The sequence below is a fragment of the Rhincodon typus genome, chromosome 27 (assembly GCF_021869965.1).
Source record: "Rhincodon typus isolate 14 chromosome 27, sRhiTyp1.1, whole genome shotgun sequence".
NCBI lineage: Eukaryota > Metazoa > Chordata > Chondrichthyes > Orectolobiformes > Rhincodontidae > Rhincodon > Rhincodon typus.
In genome coordinates, this window is record NC_063358.1 from 9,323,618 (window position 1) to 9,344,923 (window position 21,306).

Consider the following 21,306-nt stretch of genomic DNA (forward strand, 5'->3'; position numbering starts at 1 on the left):
CTGCTTGGCCTGCTGTGTTCATCCAGCCCTGCACCTTGTGATCTCATTTTCCACTTAGTCCCTGCAGCCTTCTGTACTTAATATTGGGTTAAATAATTTCACAGACTGAGCATCTTCTCCCACGTCCTTACCCCAACACCAACACCAGGCCTTGTCATCACCTAGGCTGCTACAACAGCCACCCACTGTCAGCCACTAAAGTTTCTCATTAGCAGCTGTTCATTCTCCCAAGCTGATATTTACCCATTCCTTCGTCTGCAACTGTTGTTGTCTCCATCTGGCTCCATCTCCAATTAATGTTTACACTTCTTCACCCCCTCCGGCCATCACATGTTCATCACATATACCAACCGTGTCTTCGGTACAGTCAGTTCTGGAGAAGGGTCAATTGACCGAAAACCTTAACTCTGTTTTCTCTCCACAAAGTTAAGCAAGACGCTTGAAAGGCTTCTTGGGAGCTTGTAACAGAACGAAAAGCTGCTGCAAATACTCACCGATCTGGCAGCATCTTTAAAATCTACTTGGAGAGTATTTCCAGCATTTTCTGTTTTTACTTCAAATTTCCAGATTCTGCAGTCGTTTGCTTTTCTGTCAGAGTTTACAACTGTCTTGATCGTTAATCGTGGTGAAGCAAATGAAAAATCTTCAACGTGCATGTTGCAGATCACACAATGTCATACAATTTGTAACACAATGGACTTCACAGAAATGAAGAGGAATTGGACCTTGAGACAATTTGAAAGACAGCAGGACAGGGAACAAAAGTGTAGTTAGGTACATTACCCTCAATGGTACAAGTGATCGCAAAAGACAAGAGTGTACAACATAGCACAATCTTCATAAACTGTGAAACTTGACAGTGGGTATTAATTATGGAAAACAACTTGATTCAGAAAGCTGTTGGAAACAAATTAATAAATGAATTACTTTGAATTTCGTAAGAGAAATTTCAAACAAACACATCAATGTATTGTAGCTAGTGTCACAACTTGTAATTTAGTTTTATCACAGGATACTTTTAAAACTGTTTCGTTTTGTTTCTTTCATAGCAATCTCAGGAAAACAACTTTACTCAGAGAGTGGTAGGGGCGTGGAATGCATTGCCAGAGAGGGTAGTGAAGTTGGCCTCATTTGGGGCATTTAAGCGGCTATTAGATAGGCATATGGATGATAGTATAAGGTAGGGGAGGAGGTTAGATTATTATGGATAGACCATAGGTTTGGGGTAAGAGTTCAGCACAACATCGTGGGCCGAAGTGCCTGTGCTGTGCTGTACTGTTTAATGTTCTATGTTCTATGTTCATACTTAATCAGCAACAAATTGAGTTGAAAATTATTTGTGTTTTCAGTTCAAACACCTCAGAGTATTATTCCATTGTCAAAAATCTTCTGTCTCATTTAATCCAATCATACATGAATGAAATTTGTTATGTGCAATAATATCAAGACCACGTGTGAATTTCCATTGCCATTCGAACCAATACCACCTTCTGCTATCCTTAATTGGGCATATTTACATGGGGCTTCAGAGCTCTGTTAATATTTAACTTTTCACTGCCCTCTGATTACGGATGTGCAGGAAATCTTTGCCTTTACAGTGATGCTCAAACCCTATGAAAGAATACATGAAAACTTAACTGCTACCAGTTGCCTTGTGTGCTGAAGTTAAGTCCAAATGATATACATAGGACTAGGAGACATACACAAGGTCAGAATGCTCAGGTTGACCCGATGGCAATCTCCACAGCAGCATAAAGCTTCTACCAAGGTTCTTGGTCTGTGTGAAACTATATAATGCTAATCCTTTCAACCAGCAGAAAGGAACACACCATGTAAACAATAAGCAATTAGCCTGATTATTTTGGAAAAGAGCAATTACATTAGTCAGAATCTGAGAAGGCTCATCAAAAGGCAAGATAAAGTCATAATCCTTGTATAGATCTGTGAGATTCACTTGATGTGATAAACATTGTGATTGAGCTTCAGCTGCTGAATTCAAGTTACTTTAATTACTTATTTAATTTTAATACATGTGGGTTCAATTTGAAAAGCTTATATGAAGTGTTTAACTGGGGGTAAAGAATTTCTGCACAGTCCAGTTCAAATGAATTTTCCATTTGGGACAGGATTGGGAGTATTTTGGATCGTTACCATGCGTCAGCACTTGCACTTTCGTTGCATATACGCATAATTGGCTTTGAGGTCGGTTCGCTATCCAGCCCAGGATGGTGCCTGACTCTGTAAGGTGGAGAGCGAGTCAGAGACCTTGCAATTTAAAGGGAGTTGTGAGATTCAAAATGGACGTACTCTCATTGCAAATTGCTAAAAATTTGATTAACAAATAAGAATGCTCAGCGAGAGCCACCAGAGTATGTGAGGACATGTGATCTAATGGGAAAGGTTGGAGTAGGGGAGTCTCTATGCAGATTGGAATATGACTGATCCCATTCCCTGACAAGACTGAATCACTGGCTGCCTCCCAAGTATATAATGCCAGATGGCACGCTAAACCTTTCAACCAGGCTGCCATCGCTTGCCCAGGCCAGTCAGTTTCATTGATTAATCTCAACAGGGCTGTTATTGAACTTGATCGACTGCAGCACATGTGCAGATACGAAGCCAAGCCAGCCACAATCCCAACTCAATATGCTGCTCACAATGCAGTCTGCAGTACAATGGGCAAACAAAATGCAGGCTGGCAGAACACCTACTTTCTGTCTGCAAAAATGACCCTGAACACATGGTTGCCTGTGACTTCAACATACCACAGATTCCTGTGGCTAACATCTCCCTGTCTTAGACTTCCTGCAGTGCTCAAGTAAAGCTCAACACCATCTGGAAGAACAACATCTCATTTTCCACTTAGTCCCTGCAGCCTTCTGTTCTCAATATTGGGTTAAATAATTTTGCAGACTGAGCATCTTCTCCCACGTCCTTACCCCAACACCAACACCAACACCAGGCCTTGTCATCACCTAGGCTGCGACTACATCCACCCACTGTCAGCCACTAAAGTTTCTCATTAGCAGCTGTTGATTCTCCCAGGCTGACATTTAGCCATTCCTTTGTCTGCCCAACTGTTGTTGTCTCTCTCTGGCTCCATCTCCAACTAATGTTTACACCTCTTTCCCCACTCCCCCACCCCCATTTTGACGGTCAAATGTTCATCACATATACCAACCTTGTCTTCGGTACAGTCAGTTCTGGAGAAGGGTCAATTGACCAAAAACCTTAACTCTGCTTTGTCTCCACAAAATTAAGAAAGAGGCTTGAAAGGTTTCTTGGGAGCTTATAATAGAACAAAAGGCTGCTGCAAATACTCACCCAATCTGGCAGCAGTCTTCATGTACATTGTGTCATTCTGCTCATGAAAAATCCCCAGGGCTCAATGTACCAGCGTACAAATCGCTACTCCATTTCATAGTTAATCAGCAACAAATTGAGTTGATAATTATTTCCGTTTTCAGTTCAAACACTTTACAGTACGATTCCATTAGCACCAATCTTCTCTCTCACGTTACCCAACCATACATGAATGAAAGTGTTTTGTGCACCAATATCAAGACCATGTGCGAATTTCCACTACCGTTCGAGCCAGTACCTCTTTCTACCATCCTTACTTGGGCTTACCTACATAGGGCTTCAGACGTCTGTTAACATTTAACTTTTCACTGTCCTCTGATTAGGGATGTGCAGGAAATCTTTGCCTTGACAGTGGTGCTCACACCCTAAGGAAGAATACATGAAAACTTAACTGCCACCAGTTGCCTTGAGTACTGAGGGTAAGTCCAGATATTATACACAGGACCAGGAGACAGGCACAAGGCCGAAATGCTCAGGTCGACCCGATGGCAGGCTCCACAGCAGCATAGCTTCTTGCAAGTTTCTTGGTCTGTGTGAAAGTATATAATGCCAGATGGCACGCTTAACCTTTCAACCAGCAGAAAAGAACACACCATGTAAATTATAGCCCATTAGCCAGATTATTTTGGAAGAGAGCAATTATATTAGTCAGAATCTGAAAAGGTCTCATCAAAAGGCAAGATAAAGTCATAATCCTTGTATCGTTCTCTGAGATTGACTTGATGTGATGAAGATTGTGTTTTTCTACATTAGGGCTAACTTACATCAAATTATTTTGTAGGTCAATATAACAAAGAAAGGGCTTTCTCTCACACAGATCGAAATATTTGCATGCTCATGATTCAGTCAGCAAATTTCAGGGTTGAAAATATAAGTATATCTATTTGTGTTCCAGTTGGGGATGGAATTAATTTTGATATGTATTGCTCAGATAAGTTATTACCTCACCTCATCCAGATGTATTGACATCGTAATAAATTGCCTGTGCCATCACTCCTGTCCTCTTGTATAGGGGATAGTGCTGGGATTGAGTTCAAAACCCTCTGCCACTTACTAGCTAAATCCAATTACTACAGTATTGCATGCAACTATTTATACACAGAATTCACTCTAAAGATGTTTTCAACCATAGTGTGAATGTTACAGGTTGACACAAAGTGTGGTCAAGAGTTTTGACAATAGGAGAATTTACAGGAAATATTTTAACAAATGTAGATGAGCAGCTTTGAAATGTGTCAACCATTTTAAATGCAAAAGGTCACAATTTTTTAAAGCATCGTTATTGCAATTTAGAACTCTCATCTATGGGAATTAAAATAAAATCACAAAGATACCTTGCACAAACCTTGGAGATTTTAAAGCAAAAGTAGAAGAGTGGTTCAGATTGTGAGACAGTTGTTTATCACTTTATTAAAAATTCCTATATAGCCTAATAGATACATCATACTAAATCATACAAAGTGGAAACTTCCAGATGTTATCCCTGTCTATGCCAAGGGAGCTGATGTGAACTGGGGCAGCAATCATGGCTTTTGGATTCAGGCTGTGATTTTCCTGTTTTCAAATTAGGTTTACAAGGGCTAGGAATGTGTAAGTGAGCCAGGCCACTTTTGCCCTCATCACTCCCCAGTGATAACCTGCTGGAAACTGACCATGTAGAAGTCAGATCCATAGGTATACTGTTATTCATCACCAGACTGTATCCATGTGTGCAGTATGGCTGAGATGCTGAGGATCTGTAAATGCTTCTAGAACCATAATCCCAGGAAGAATCAATGATTTCAGGTGAGGAGCTGAAATGAAGAGTGCATATATATTTAAAAACACATAAATAAAAACATCATAAAAATGGTCAAGTAATGTTTTGTTTCATTCTTTCTCAAAGGGAATTCCTATGCCCCTAAAACGTAACATCATCACCGAGAATGAAGCAATGCTACCAAGTTCGAGAAAACCCCCTTCCATGCAACCTCTACAAGTTGCTCTTAATGAATATACCAAAGTGCAAGAAGGGAAAACAAAGGTGTCTCCTGTACTCCCTGAACGTAAGTTGAGCAGTCAGAAAAGTATTATGTTTAATGAGTGATAATTGATCTTTTCAGGCATTTATAAGGCAGTTGTTTCTCCAGCTCAGCAAACCAAATTAGCATCATCTTGTTTCTCGCACAAAGCTGCCACATTGCTAACTACATGGAGAAATTCGTTGACAAATTCAAATTTCTAGTTGGTAAATTAGCCATTAAAAATGGCAACAAAATGTGTTTTCTGTTGGCTTATGATGATGAGAATTGATTATTATCTTTGAGCCATCATTCATTAGATATTTTGTTTCTGGCTGAGAAATTCTAAACCTTTTAAAATTTTGAGTCTGGTCAACAAGTGAGAACAACAAGTGTTAATATTATTTATTAATATATTCAGTAGAAATTTATGAAAAATGATATGTTTATTGTGGCATATATTACATAGATAATAAATACTCCACAAGTCACCCTATTTAGTAAATACACTTCATCCATTGTTGAGATAGCAAGAACTGCAGATGCTGGAGTCAGAGATAACACAGTATGGAGCTGGAGGAACACAGCAGGCCAGGCAGCATCAGAGGAGCAGAAAAGTTGACATTTTGGGTCAGGACCCTTCTTCAGAAATGGGGAGGGGGAAGGGAGCTGGGAAATAAATAGAGAGCGGAGGAGTGGGACTGGGGAAGGTAGGTGGGATGGTGATAGATGACCTATTGTTGACATATTGAAGTTCATGGATGACAGGGGGAGCTGTTTCCTATGCTGCACTCATTCAATTGTAGATTTAGGTCAGGGGATTCTTGTGATGTAGTGGTAGTGTCTCTACCTCTAAACCAGGAGATATAGGTTCAAGATACCCCTGTTCTTGAGTGTGTAATAACATCTCTGAATTGGTTGTTGAAAATATAATCAAATTTAGGGCAGGGTTATTATTCAAAGATATGTTGTAATTCATTTTCATACATAGAAAAGTAGGTTTAGATTTGTCTTCTATTCTTTACACGGTACAGGTATTTGCAATTAGTTCAGCATAAATAAATTACCAATTAATCTCACTTGATTTCATAACCTTTAATACCATTACTTAACGAAAATCTGAATTTTGAACTTTTCCACCACCTGTCATGTGAAGGACTTCTTGGCATCATACTTGAACCAGGTAGTTCCAATTTTAGGATTATATCAACTTATTCTGGACTAGATGAAATAGTCTCTTTCTATCAATTGCTTTAATAATTTTAAACACATAAATTTGATCACCATTTAATCCTCCATATTCAAGGGAAGACTACCCCGAACTATCCAACCTATCTTCATTATTTAACTCTTTCAGCCTCATAATAGGAAGGGCACTTTGTCTTGTACAGATAGCTCAAGGACTACAAAGTTATGGCAAATTAAATTTAATTAAGCCAAGTAAGCATGTGACAAAAATTTGGGTGACATACATACTTCAGGGACAGTGTTGAAGTGGCTAAGGGTGAAATTAAGTGATCCAAAGGTTTCAAAATACAAAACTAATCACTGCAAGGAACAGTTAACAAGCCAAAGAGATGGGTGAACCACACAGCTAGACAGCAGGATACAAGTAAAAGGAAATCACTCTTAGTGCTCTGGTCAAACTATATGTTAAGCATTGTATTGCGTTTTAGATGTGGAGACTTTGGAATACTGAATTTAGAAAACAGAGAACAACAAAGCTAATTTCCCAAAGCTGATAGCCTGAGTTATGAAGAAAGACTGGAGCAATCTGGGCACTTCACTGTTGAAAGAGATTTCTGACTGTTGTCCTTACAGAAATGTCCAAGGTGAAAAATAATTAAAAATAAAGTAGGTATGGAAAACAATTCAAACAAATTTACAATAGTAAGGCAGGTGCCAAACGGTGAAAGGCTAATGTAGGACTGTTGTAAGGAAGTTCTTTGTACTTTGTATGATTCCCTAAGTATGTCTGTCAGGCTTTTGCTTGATTAGTTTCTGAGACAGCTCTCCTAATTTTGACACTAACCCTGAGCTGTCAGTAAGGAGGACTTTGCAGGGTCAACTGGATTGTTTTTGCCATTGTCATTTCTGGTGCCTAGATCGATGCCAGCTGGTATGTCAGTTTCATTTCTTTGTTGAGACTTAGTAGAGATTAATAGAATGGAATGGCCTGCTTGGTCATTTCAAAGGGCATTTGAGAGTTAACCACATTGGTGTGGTTCTGGGGTTACATGCATTTGGCAGTTAGGAAGACAAATGTAATGTTAGCATTCATTTCAAGAGAGCTATAATACAATTAATACAATTTGGATTATGGTTTGATTTGGATATGGTAGCATATTTAATGTCATTTAATACTGACAGTTGTGAAGAGAATGTAACCTCCTTCACAATGCATTTGCTAAGATCACCTATGAAAAGTCAGATAGTTAAACTTTAATAGTTCTTCCCTCTTCCCTTCACTGAAATGACAGAGTCAGATGATGACAGTGATCATGACTATGAACAGATTGAAGAAGGAGTTACCCTGATGGCTTTGCAGAAAATGAAAAAATGGGCATTTTAGTATTTGTAAAACAAGCTCAGCAGCCTGGTTGGTAAGTAGATATATTCTTTTAGAAAAATGAATCTGAATGAACAAAAAAAACTCAGGAAATGCAAGATATAAACAGCTTGTCTAATGGCTTTTAAAAGAGACAATTTTTTTTCAGTAAATGACTCTTTATGTGAAACAATAAAGAGGAAGGCAACAAGAGGGCAGCACAGTGGCTCAGTGATTGGCACTGCTGCTTCATGGTGCCAGAGACCCGGGTTTGACTCCACCCTGGACAACTATCTGTGTGGAGTTTGCACATTCTCCCTGTGTCTGCGTAGGTTTAATCTGGGTGTCCCAGTTACCTCCCACAGTCCAAAGATATGTATGTTAGATCTATTGCTTGCTACTTATGCTTTTTGGCATGCAGGTAATCCTATTTAGTAGCTCCACAAGGTTGACACCATTTTAAGGTATACCTGGTGCTGCTCCTGGCATGCCCTCCTACACTATTCATTGAACCAAGGTTGATCCCCTAACTTGATGGTAATGATAAAATGGGGGATGTGCTGGGCCATGAGATTGCAGATTGTGTTCAAATGCAATTCTGTTGCTATTGATGGCCCACAGTGCCTCATGGATGCCCAATCATGAATTACTAGATCTGTTCAAATGTCTGTCCCATTTAGCACGGTGATATTGCCACACAACACAATGAGGCTATTCTCAATGTGAAGATGGGACTTTGTCTCCACAAGGACTGTGCAATGGCCGTTCTTACCAATACTGTCATGTACAGAAGATCTGCAGTCAGCAGATTGGTAAGATTGAAGTCAAGTATATTTTTCCCTTTTGTTGGTTCCCTCACCATCTGCTGCAGACCCAATCTGGCAGCTATAACCTTTAGGACCAGCTCGATCAGTAGTGCTGCTGCTGAGCTACTGTTGGTGGAGGATATTGAAATCCTCAACCCAGAATACATTTTGTGTCCTTGCCATCCTCAGTGCTTCCTCTAATTGTTCTTCAATGTGATGGAGTAATGATTCATCAGCCAAGGGATGACAGTATGTGGTAAACAGCAGGACGTTTCCTCACCCATGTTTAACCTGATGCCACAAGACCTCATGGGGTCCAGAATCAATGTTAAGGAGTCCCAGGGCAACTCCCTTCTGACTGCATACCACTGTGCCACCACTTCTCCTGGGTCTGACCTGCAGATGGGACAAGAACTACCCAGGAATGGTGATGGTGGTGTCTGGAACATTGTCTGTAAAGTATGATTCCCTAAGTATGTCTGTCAGGCTTTTGCTTGATTAGTTTCTGAGACAGCTCTCCTAATTTTGACACTAACCCTGAGATGTCAGTAAGGAGGACTTTGCAGGGTCAACTGGATTGTTTTTGCCATTGTCATTTCTGGTGCCTAGATCGATGCCAGCTGGTATGTCAGTTTCATTTCTTTGTTGAGACTTAGTAGAGATTAATAGAACGGAATGGCCTGCTTGGTCATTTCAAAGGGCATTTGAGAGTTAACCACATTGGTGTGGTTCTGGGGTTACATGCATTTGGCAGTTAGGAAGACAAATGTAATGTTAGCATTCATTTCAAGAGAGCTATAATACAATTAATACAATTTGGAATATTGTGAGCAGTTATGGGCCCCATATCTAACAAAGGATGTTCTGGGTTTGGAGGAGGTCCAGAAGAGGTTTGCAAGAATGATCCCAGGAATGAAGGGCTTGTCATAGGAGGAGCCATTGAGGACTCTGGGTCTGTACTTGATGGAGTTTAGAAGGATAAAAGGGAATCTGAAATTTACAGAATACTCAGAGGCCTCGATAGAGTGGATGTAGAGAAAATCTTTACAGAGACTAGGACCCAAGGGCACAGCCTCAGAGTGAAAGGATGACCCTTTACAACTGGGATGAGGAGAAATTTCTTCAATTAGAGTGTGGTGAATCTGTGGAACTCATGGCTGCAGAGGGCTGTGGAGGCCAAGTTATTGAGTGGATTTAAAACAGATTCTTGATAAGTAAGAGGATCAAGGGTTATGAGGAGAAGGAAGGAAATGGGGTTAAGAAACATATCAGCCCTGATCAAATGGTGGAACAGACTCAATTGGCTGAATGGCCTGTCTGCTCCTTTATCTTATGGTCTTAGACCACACCAGGTGAGGATGCCAGATTTCCTTCCCTGAAAGACATTAATGAACCAGACAGGTTTTTTTCCAACAATCAACAAAGCTTTCATGGTCATCACTACATTTCTAATTCCACGCATTCCATCTGCCATGGTAGAATTCAAACCCACATGCCCAAAACATTAGCTGAGTTTTTAGATTAGTAGCCTAGCGATAATACCACTAGGTCATCGTCTTCCCATCGCTGACGGTAATCAGAATTTTCTTATTGCAAAGATATACTTTAATCATAAAAAAATGTCTTTATGTACATACACAGGTACTAAAGCCATTAGTTCAAGGACAATTAGGGATGAGTAACAAATATTGGGCATGCCAGCAACACTCACCTCCGATTAAAAGGAAATACAAAATTCAACCTGACACAAAAAACTGTTGAGTCGCATTCCTACATACAGTCAATTCTTTAAAATTTACAGATTTTAAATTCTTAATTTCTTTATTGCATCTTTTACTCTTTTAATCCATTCCTCCTTTCCCTATCCTACTTTCTCTACATGATCTGACTCTTTTCATTCTGTTTCTTTCTCAATCCCTAAATCTCATTGAGCCTTGATGAGCAGTCTTTAACCAGATGCCCTCTTGCCCTTGCTGCACAGTTAACAGCACACACTTGCAGCAAATTGGAAGGAAGATTCTTTTCAAGCTAAAGACAAAGGGAAGAAGTCTAACTCATTTATCAACTATAAACCATTTAGTAAGGATATGATTGGGTCTTCTATCTCATTAAACCAAACATATAATAGTTGACACAAATTAAATCTTTGTTCAAGAAGTTAGAATATACTTAATAGTTCTAAGAGTGCAGCATGTAATTCTTTTGGTCTGTTAATTAACTCAAATAAAATTAATAACTCAAATAAATACTAGACTTGAAAGATAATAAGGCCAAAAGATCTAAAGGTGTATTAAAATACAGTGTCTTGTCAACCGATAAGGCTAGTGGCCTATTAATAATACATATACCAAGATATATTGTAAAATATTACTTTAAACTATGTCAAAAGCAATGGCATATTCTTTGTACCTGAGAAAATGTAAATCTATTTCAGAATTCAAATTTCTATTATACTTTATTTTGGACCAGACTAAATCCCCTCAAAATGTACTAAGAAGATAGCCTAGACTCCAACTTTATTGTATTTCTAAATGCAAATGTAAGGCATTGTGTTACAGATGCAATTTGATTGATCAAACTACAAGGCTTGAAGCAAAACACACTTTATACATGCACTACAGTTAAAATGCAAACAAAAGAAAGAAGAAATGGAATAACATCTCTATTGGAAAACTTAACAAAATAATAGATTATTTAACTACTAAGCAGCAACTGTTCCAATATAGTAACATCCCATAAACACACCCTTGGCAAGGACAAATTCAGTAAAATATAATGTCTCACATGTAATTCTCCAGTCCAGGAGGAAAGAACATCAAGAGAAACTCTGAGATAGAGAGAGAACTGAGGTGTTTTGCTGTAGCAGGCTGCAAGTTAGCTAAAATCCTGGTTCTGTGGGAGCTTGACCCCACCTCTTCATGCTGCTTCTATCGATCCAGCTTTTAAAAAATCCAAAGGCCTCACAAGCTGTTTATTTTATTGGCTTGGAACAGACCACGCTCACCTCTGTCTCAACTTCTCTTCATAAAAAAACCAGAAGAAAATATACACCTCTTAGAGCAATAGTATCGTCACAATTCAAATATGTAATAAGAATTGTCAATATCCGTTAATTTTGGTACTTTTAGAATCAAAGCAAACATTTTACTTTTCATGAAAAAGTACTACCTTTTATCAGTTTCTCTTTGACCATTTAGCATGGAAAATTAAAACAACCTATCTGGACACTTATAAGTATTTCAATTAAATTGAAATGAAGCCTTGCTCTTGGAAAATCTGGAATAGTAAAATACTTACTAAAGAAATCTAAATTTTTCAGAAAATAAGAACTGGCTATTGTTCATCATTCCAAATCACATTGCTGTTAACTGACATTTCTCTTTACTCTAAAAACAGAAGAGAATGTTGTTATCCCTAATGCTGAAGTGTTTGAGTTTCAATTGAATAGTAAGCCAGCCAGGGAGGCTAGGCTTTTAGCTGGAATTCTTTCCTGAATGAGCATTCAAGAATTTATTTACATAGTTCTCAGCCCTAACAATTGATCTTTCTGTAAGACCAACAGAGTGACACAGGCATGGAACCAATAGTATAGGATCACAAAATGTCCAACACTGATATGAAACTGATTAAAATCACTTAAAATCAATGTAATAAAATAGACTCCACATGTTGACAAAACTGTTTGTCAAATAATTATCAAAACTCCTTGAAAGTTATTATTTTATGACACTATAAATTAAGATGTATGAGTCATTAATTATGAATGACATGCAATGTATAATGATTTTACTATTTTAATTAATCTGTTGTGATTAAGGGGTTTTGGAGCCAATACAGACTTTGATCCCAGTCTGAACTTGGCTTCACAAAAGTAATTTCTAACTCATCCAGCGGTAATAAACAAGTGCTCAATTCTTCTCACTCTACTTTTGGACTGTATAATTGTGATAACCATTTAACAAAATCTTATTGATTTAATGCATAAAAAAGTTATTTTCTTGGCAATTGAGTTTCTATTATTCTTATTCACTTTTACCTCTAGTGACATATTTTAAGTACGGAAGAGAGAAAGCAATTAGCTTTTCTTGTTTATTTTCTCAAGGAAATCTATAATCCTTTATCAAAGCATTTTATTGCTTCTGAATAGCACACTTGCTAGCTTTTCTCCAATCCAGACAACACATTCTTCTAATGACCCTTTACCTCACCACTACAAGTTTCTGCATTCTTCCTGATTTTCCTTGCTACTCTAGTCCAACCTTTTCAGCCCAAGTCGTTTGGCTTCTGTCCCATCTAATCTCACTGAACTAACTTTTTTTAACTAGTACAGTAACCTTTTCTTTGATATTTCATTGTCCTGTTCTACTTTTCCCATTTGTCCTCCTGAGATTATATATTTATCTTTAAATTCCAAGAAACAAATCAAGCAAATTTGCAAATTAGTCTTGAGGTACATCAATTCAGGAAGCAGGTTAAGACACTTTCCAAAAACTTCCTTATTTTGACCACATACAATCTATCGTGAAAGAGTTAAAATCACATTATTATTGTCTGTTGTCCTTACATATTTCTCTGAAATGTCTATAGATGTCATGCTCTATTATATCTTCATTATCTGGTATTTTGCAATTTGTAAAGCACACCAAAAAGATATGCAATTTTCTTTCCAATTGCATAATTCTACCCATTTGAATTTTGTCTTAACACAACTTGCAGAACATCCTTACATCCTAATACTATTAAATTCCCTGATTAAAATTGTTATGCCACCTTCTTTTCCAAATCTTTATCACTCCTCAAATTCTCAAGAAGTATAAATCCAAAACTAATGTAACATTTTGTGTGTAATCTTTGTAACAAAGGAGAATGATTAGAAGAAACCAAAAGGATTTAGAAATGATTTACAAGGATGTTGCCAGGGTTGGAGGGTTTGAACTATAGAGAGAGGCTGAATAGGCTGGAGTTAATTTCCTGAGAGTGTCGAAGGCTGAGGGGTGATCTTATAGAACTTTATAAGATAATGAGGGGCACAGATATGGTGATAAGCCAAGGTCTTTTCCCCAGGGCAGTGGAGTCCAAAACTAGAGGACATTGGTTTAAGGCAAGAGGGGAAAGTTTTAAAAGGGACCTAAGGGGCAACATTTTCACACTGAGGGTGGTGCATGGATAAAATGAACTGCCAACGGAGGCTGGTACAATTACAACATTTAAAAGGCATCTCGATGGGTATATGAATAGGAAGGGTTTAGAGGGATATGGGCCAAATGCTGGCAAATGGGACTAGATTAATTTAGAATATCTGGTCGGCATGGACGAGTTGGACTGAAGGGTTTCCATGTTGTACAGCTGTATGAATCTATGACTCTGGGTGGATATTTAGTGGCAGACAAAGGTTAATCAATATCACAATAGCTCTCTGCCAGAACCAGAAAACTTTCTTTTACCATTAAACTAGATTGCATTTTACAAATCTCAAGAAAACTATGGTCTATATTAGGCTGAGTTCCAGTGATTAATATTCAATTTGCATTATAAAATGTTTAATTATTCTTTTTTTAAAAATTTTGCTTATTGCTCCTTCAGGGATTAAGGATAAGTAGCTTGTTCCAGAATCTACTTCTAGCTGACTGCAAACTTAGCTTCATCGATAAGAAATTGTTTAATCCCAAGTATTACAAAAGAACTGCTACTTTGGAAAGAAGTAAAGACATTTTTGTGAAAATGGATTAAGTAAAAAAAACTCTCACTCCAGAACTTGTTTGCAGATTTGAATGGTTACTGAATGGTGGCAGATCAATACTTTCAAAATGAAAATTATCGAGGTGATTCTTTCAGCCAGCTAAAACACATTTAACAGTTGCATGCACATGGATAGCAATACAGCAAAATATCATTTTGTTACTTTAATCCATTAAAAAGGAACATTGAGAAACATCCAATATTTGCTGTGATTCCAAATGGATGGCTGCCCCACTTGTCATTGTAATGAATCTACTCAGCCAGAATATTACTCAGCCAGACATAGCTTATGATTCTGCAGCTGTGCAGTCCACTACACCTTGTCGTGAATGATGATGGACAATCAACAGTTTTCTGGAAACAGAGTCTCCACAAATATCTCCACTCTCAATGATGAGGAAGCATTTGCCCAAATATCTTCAGCCAGAAGAGCTGACTGGGTCGTTCATCTCAGTCTTTTCCTGAGGCGCCCAGCATCCTAGATGGTAATGTTTAGCCAATTTAATCCACCCCTTGTGATATCAATGTTATGATTGCAGCTGTTGTAGTCATATCTTAGACAGGAACCTGGCCTGATAGATCATATTCTGATTTGTATTAATTTTAATAAAGGGGAAGCACAAGCATACAAGGCTGCAGATTTTGTTTTAACAATAAAACAATAAACCGAGGAAATGAAGAAAAATAGAATAATCCAAATTATTTATAATATAATTTCAAAGATTTTCAAACACACAATGGAAGTATAATCCCAAACCATTCGTTTATAGATTGAAAGGAGTTTTCCCTATTCTGCATGGGCTTCCTCCAAATGCTCTGGTTTCCCTACCACAGTCCAAAGATGTGGAGGTTAGGTGGATAGGCCATGCTAAATTGTCTCATAGCATCCACAGATGTGCAGGCCAGTTGGATTAGCCATGGTAAATGCGGGGTTACAGGGAGGAGGAGTTGGAGCTAGATATGGGTGGGATGCTCATTGAACAGTCAGTGCATACTCAGTGGACCAAATGGCTTCTTTCTGCACTGTAGGGATTCTATGATTCTATGAAAATAAATAAAACAGATTTCATGTTGTACCCAAAGTATCACTCATGCAGTACTCATACCAGAGTCCCTGTACCTTAGTAGATTTCAGTTGTGACTCGAACTTTTAGACTGGATCTGCAGATAGTTTTCTCGTTGAGCTATCACGCTTAAGTGTGCTTAGCTTTAAGTAACATCTTCCAACACTTCTGGTCTGGGATTAACACCAACTCTTTGCTTTAAGATAATCTAATTTACTATATATCCTTAGCAAAAAAATTAAGAACTGGGGATAGTGGAAATCTGAAACAAAAGCAGAATTTGCTGGAGAAACTCTGCAGGTATGGCAGCATTTGTGGAGAGAGAAACACAGTTAACATTTCAGGTCCGGTAACCCTTCTTCAGAATACATATCCCTCCTTTCTCAGGACCACTTTTCTGCATATCCATTCTATTCCAAGGAACTAACAGGACTGACTCAAGTCAAAAGTGAAACTATAAGTCTCTCTCTCTCTCTTTCTCTCTCCGTCTCTCGCACCATTGGATGTTTTCCTTTAGCTTAAAAAAGATAGTCCCAGAACACGCCAACAAACACAAAGGTGCCATTATATGCCAGGTTGGTTTCAAAACAATCTAAATAAGCAAAAATCCATTTGTAATGCACAAAACCCATTGACTCTAAAGCCAAGCCTCAAAAACGCTTTAGAAGAAATAGGCATAGTTACAGAAATGCCTGCAAGTTAATTATTAATTTCAGACACAAAGAAAACCCTTTGGCTCTTAACTCAAAAACCAGAAATCCAAATTCACAACAAATAACATTAAAAATTACATGTATAAATCCCTTGGTTTACATCACATCAAGAAATGATTGAAAAACTGAATGCTGGAAATGGTAATGATCCTGACAACAGCCCAGCTGAAGTCACTTTTGCTCCAGATATAGCAGTGCCCTAGCCGAGCTGTTATAGCACAGCTACTACAGTGGTATTATCAAACAATGAAGAAACTTGCACAGGCAAGCCATGTTCACAAAAACAGCTCAAATCCAATCCAGCCAACGGCCACTCCATCAGTTTAATCTCAATCAGCAAAGCAGTGGAAAATGTTATTAGAAGTGCTATGAACAGCACCTCCTCAGCAATTACCTGCTCAACAATATTCCATTTTGGTTCCACTAGCAGCACTCAATTCCAGCCTTCATCACAGCCCTTTTCCATACATGAACAAAAGAACAAAGTTCCAGAAGTGAACAGAGCATAACTGTACTTTATATCAACACAACCTCTCAAAATTGAAATCAATGGAAACTGTGTTTGCGAGACCTTTCCATTGTTTCCAATCATATCTGCCACAAAGATAGTTGCTATTTTTGGAGGCTAATCACTCAGCCCTGGGATATCGCTGCAGGAGTTCAAGGTAATGTCCAAGGTCTAACCATCTTCAAGTGCTTCGTTAATGAACTTCCCCCCATCAAGAGCCATTAGCAGCAGCATTTCAAATAATAAAGACAATTAATTCGAACCCTCTGATTTGTCAAGTCCTTGGAAAATTCTGGAAGGTAACTAGCAGGGTATAAGAACCCAGCCTGGCAGGACTCGGTGGGGGGTGAGGGGTGTGGGGGGGTGTGGTGGGCACTCTCCACCCGACCTAGAGGCCCCTCGGGAGATGGCAGTGACTGGAGAAGCTCGCCTTTCAACCAGAGAAAAAGAAAGAGAGAGAGAGAATCAACCCATGAGGAGAGGAATGGACTGAACAATTTGTTAGACCAGCAAAAGTACAAGTATCTGGGAAGTATTTCAAGTCTGTGAAGAATTGGATAGTTAGCAATAGATTTGTTAAAAGTGTAAAATTTAAATTCTTAATCTTTGTTGTCTTCAAATAAAGTTGCATCATGGTTCACTGACTGCAGATTCGTACTGTGTAGTCCTTTCTGGATATATGCTAAGGTTCTTGAGTAAATTAATATTGTGCACATCGGTTGAGGAGTCTGCGGGGTCTCAGAGATATCCTGCTTCAGACAACAATGGGAACACTACCATCTGCGGGTTGACCTCTGAAGCATGAATCATGGAAGTCTAGTCTGCTGATCTTCACTGGGGAACCCTGCAGATGGCTTTGCAGTAGACCCTCAGGCATTTTTTGGCTTTGAGGATTTGGCTTCAGACTGCACTAAATTAGCATAGGCAAAGTAGACTGGGCTTCTGGCCCTTTCAACAAATACAGGGACACTTTCAGCATGGCAGTGGTAGGAACACGAATGCTGTCTTTCTGAAAGGACAGGTCATTTCTCCTGGACTGTGAAAGAAGCTGAGATAGCAAATACCTGATGCTGCACTTTGGTGGGCCCTTGAATGCTGTCTTGGACTTTACCGTCACTTTCACACGAGCAAGGTACCACATGCCAGATTGAAGCCAGACTCCTCCTTGCTCCTTGAGGGTGACAACGAACTCCGTGCACAAAATACCAATGCTCATGTTCATAAGTGTTTCCCTGTAGGCCAGCCCAACATCCTCCTCTGAAACCCACTGTACATCACAGGCAGTAGGACAATAAACAACATTCCTTCCAAATGACTAAATTCAACACTTAGCATGGTACTGCTATCACTGCACATAGTCAGTTGAACCCAGCTGGGACACAGTATTCAAGGAAATATGATTGAGCTGCCATTTCTGATCACATCCCTTAACCTATGTTGGATGAACTAAGAGAAATGGTGGGTGAATATTAAGAAAATGTTAGAAGGTGAGGCTCAAATTACCTCCTGGGTTCAAAATACAGTCACTTGGGTGACGCAATACCTGAAGAAATTTATTTCAAGATGACAAATGTTTACAGAACAAAAAAAAATGACCAAAAGTAATTTTGTGAAAGAACAATAGAGCCATTTATAAATGCATGGATCTAGTCATCTCAGTTCACATTTTTAAAGAATGAGCTGGTCACTGGAATGAGGGTGCAGTGAAAAAGAATGCTGACATTACAAAAGAGCAAACATAAAAAAAGGAAAAGTAACAAAAAGGGTAAAGGGGACTAAACCCTCAAATGGCTCCACACTTTACAATTTATTCCATACTTTGGTGAGTGGCTTATGCGTTAGAAGCTATATATGAAGTTATCACAAAATAATACAGTACAAGCCAAGGCCATTCACTTCAGACTGCTTGGCTTTAACTAGCAGTATGGTAAATTCATAAAATCTGGATATCATGAATGTTCATGGGTACAACTTACAGCAAGTAGGCTGAATCATTTCTCTGAACTCCACTTGACACATGTCAAATTGACCATTAAACATCTGTACAGACTATGTCCATTTAACAAATATGTCTTGTCAAATAACAGTCTCTACTGATCAGCTTTAAATTTGTATTTGATGAGAATGCAATGAGATTTCTTTTTAAGTGTGATATCCGATGCTATTTGAATATGTGCTTAGTATATTTTTTTCATTGTCATTGTAAATATATGATGTAGTTTGAGTGGTTTATACAACAACGAGACATCTGTTTGCAAATGTAAATCCTTTATAAAATGGCAAATTAATTGAAATTGGCATTTTAACAATACTTAAAAACAAAGGATAGACTGCTTATGCAATCATTGTTGTGCATAGCAATTGAAACAGCTAAATATTTACTATAACCCCTACTAAAATGAGATACTGCATATCATCAAATCAACATTATAAATTGGAGTCAGCATAAAAAAATTTATTACTATAGCTCATTAAACTTGTAGAAAGCTTGAATATGTATTTTTTAAAACTGCATATGAATATTTTAAATTTAGATTGATTTATACAAATTTTTATGACTATGCTGGTAATCCAAGTCCCTTTACTGTAGGAATTGCACCATCAAATGTTTTGCTTTAACGTTCATTGTTTCCTTTTTGTTCTGCTTTCCAGAATAAAAGACTTACCAGGTTTCTTCAATGAATTCAAATATAGTTTGTTTATTGTAAACCAGAACTCATTTCTAAAAATAAGTAAGACTGGTTAATATCTAAACTAAAATCCAAAATTAGAACTATATTCCTTTTCAATCCCAAAACAATCAGACTCACACCAAGTAAAGGATAACAAAACTCTGCAGAGATATTTTTGTAAGAGGTAAAAGGAAATCACCCTTGTCCGCCAATGTCTAAAAAAACAGATAAAATTAGATTAATTCTCATGGTCCACTGGGTTCTTGTTGTCAAAATCAAACTGTCGACAGCTGTTAAATCTCATATTTATCCAATGACAGTCCATGTCCAGTAGTAGATTCCGGTACAACTTTATTTTGGTACAACTTCATTACAGCTTCAGATTTTCTTTGCAGTAGGACACAAAAACTTCAGATTATATACAGTTAAAAAAAACTTAGACCGCACACGTCCCCCTTTTTGATACTGTTGGTTAGCGGCACCGGGTTATCCCTCTGTGATTGGCTCTCTGGTACAGAATCTTAAAGAGATGGACAGGCTGGTGGTCTATGCACAGTCGTGATGTTTTCACAGACTTTAATGATAAGAGGAGGGGGCGCAATTCTACTGCCTGAATATTTTCTTTTGGTGATTTTTCGGTATATATGTGGATCTAAAACTATTTTGGAATCTATATCTATGATTATCTTAAGGGTCTGAACTAAAACCTACTCTTAATATTGTAACTGGTTAATTAAATAATTTGTGAGAAACAGCACCTCAAGGTAAAATGTTCTTATCTATGTAAATAATTGCAGCTGTACATTCCATCCCAGACAGTAACCTTGATTAAACAGTCCTGCTTTTGTTCTACTTGCTAAGACTAAACTAAGAAAACATGTTCCCACTCTCTTTAATTACCGTCAGCCATGTTCTGCAGAGTTTGTCAGGGCAGCTGTTGGCCATTTTGTGCTGCTCTGTCATGGGCATCCCTAAAAATCACCTCGTGATTCTCCCTTAAATGAACCACAAAGTATGCAAGTATATAACTATATATATGAGATAGGCTTTCTATGAAAGAAAGATTGCCTCACGGGATGGTTATCTTTCAGGAGCCTAACCTGCGGGGCTGCAGCAGAAACCAACTGTTGGCAACTACATTTGATTAACAAAAACAAACCATATAAAATGAGAATTACTACAACAAATAACACTATACCCTGCACCATAGAACATAGAACATAGAACATAGAACATTACAGCGCAGTACAGGCCCTTCGGCCCTCGATGTTGCGCCGACCTGTGAAACCTATCTGAAGCCCATCTAACATAAACTATTCCATTATCATCCATATGTTTATCCAATGACCATTTAAATGCCCTTAAAGTGGGCGAGTCTACTATTTTTGCAGGCAGGGCATTCCACGCCCTTACTACTCTCTGAGTAAAGAACCTACCTCTGACATCTGTCCTATATCTATCACCCCTCAATTTAAAGCTATGTCCCCTCGTGCTAGCCATCACCATCCGAGGAAAAAGGCTCCCACTGTCCACCCTATCTAATCCTCTGATCATCTTGTATGTCTCTATCAAGTCACCTCTTAACCTTCTTCTCTCTAACGAAAACAGCCTCAAAACCCTCAGCCTTTCCTCATAAGACCTTCCCTCCATACCAGGCAACATCCTGGTAAATCTCCTCTGCACCCTTTCCAATGCTTCCACATCCTTCCTATAATGCGGTGACCAGAACTGTACGCAATACTCCAAGTGCGGCCGCACCAGAGTTTTGTACAGCTGCAACATGACCTCATGGCTCCGAAACTCAATCCCTCTACCAATAAAACCCAACATACTGTACGCCTTCTTAACAACGCTATCAACCTGGGTGGCAACTTTCAGTGATCTATGCACATG

The 21,306-nt window shown here is 38.5% G+C and overlaps 1 protein-coding gene across 1 annotated transcript in view; it reads left to right on the forward strand.

Moving 5' to 3' along the window:
* The window catches only part of LOC109924408 (protein THEMIS-like), an 84,032-nt gene extending 66,646 nt beyond the window's left edge, over positions 1–17,386 (forward strand). The window contains exons 5-7 of the mRNA XM_048612881.1: positions 5,249–5,408; positions 7,844–7,966; positions 14,301–17,386. Of these exons, the coding sequence (XP_048468838.1) occupies positions 5,249–5,408; positions 7,844–7,935 (252 nt within the window). The 3' untranslated portion in view covers positions 7,936–7,966; positions 14,301–17,386. The remainder of the gene's footprint in view (positions 1–5,248; positions 5,409–7,843; positions 7,967–14,300) is intronic.
* The last annotated feature ends 3,920 nt before the right edge of the window (positions 17,387–21,306 follow it).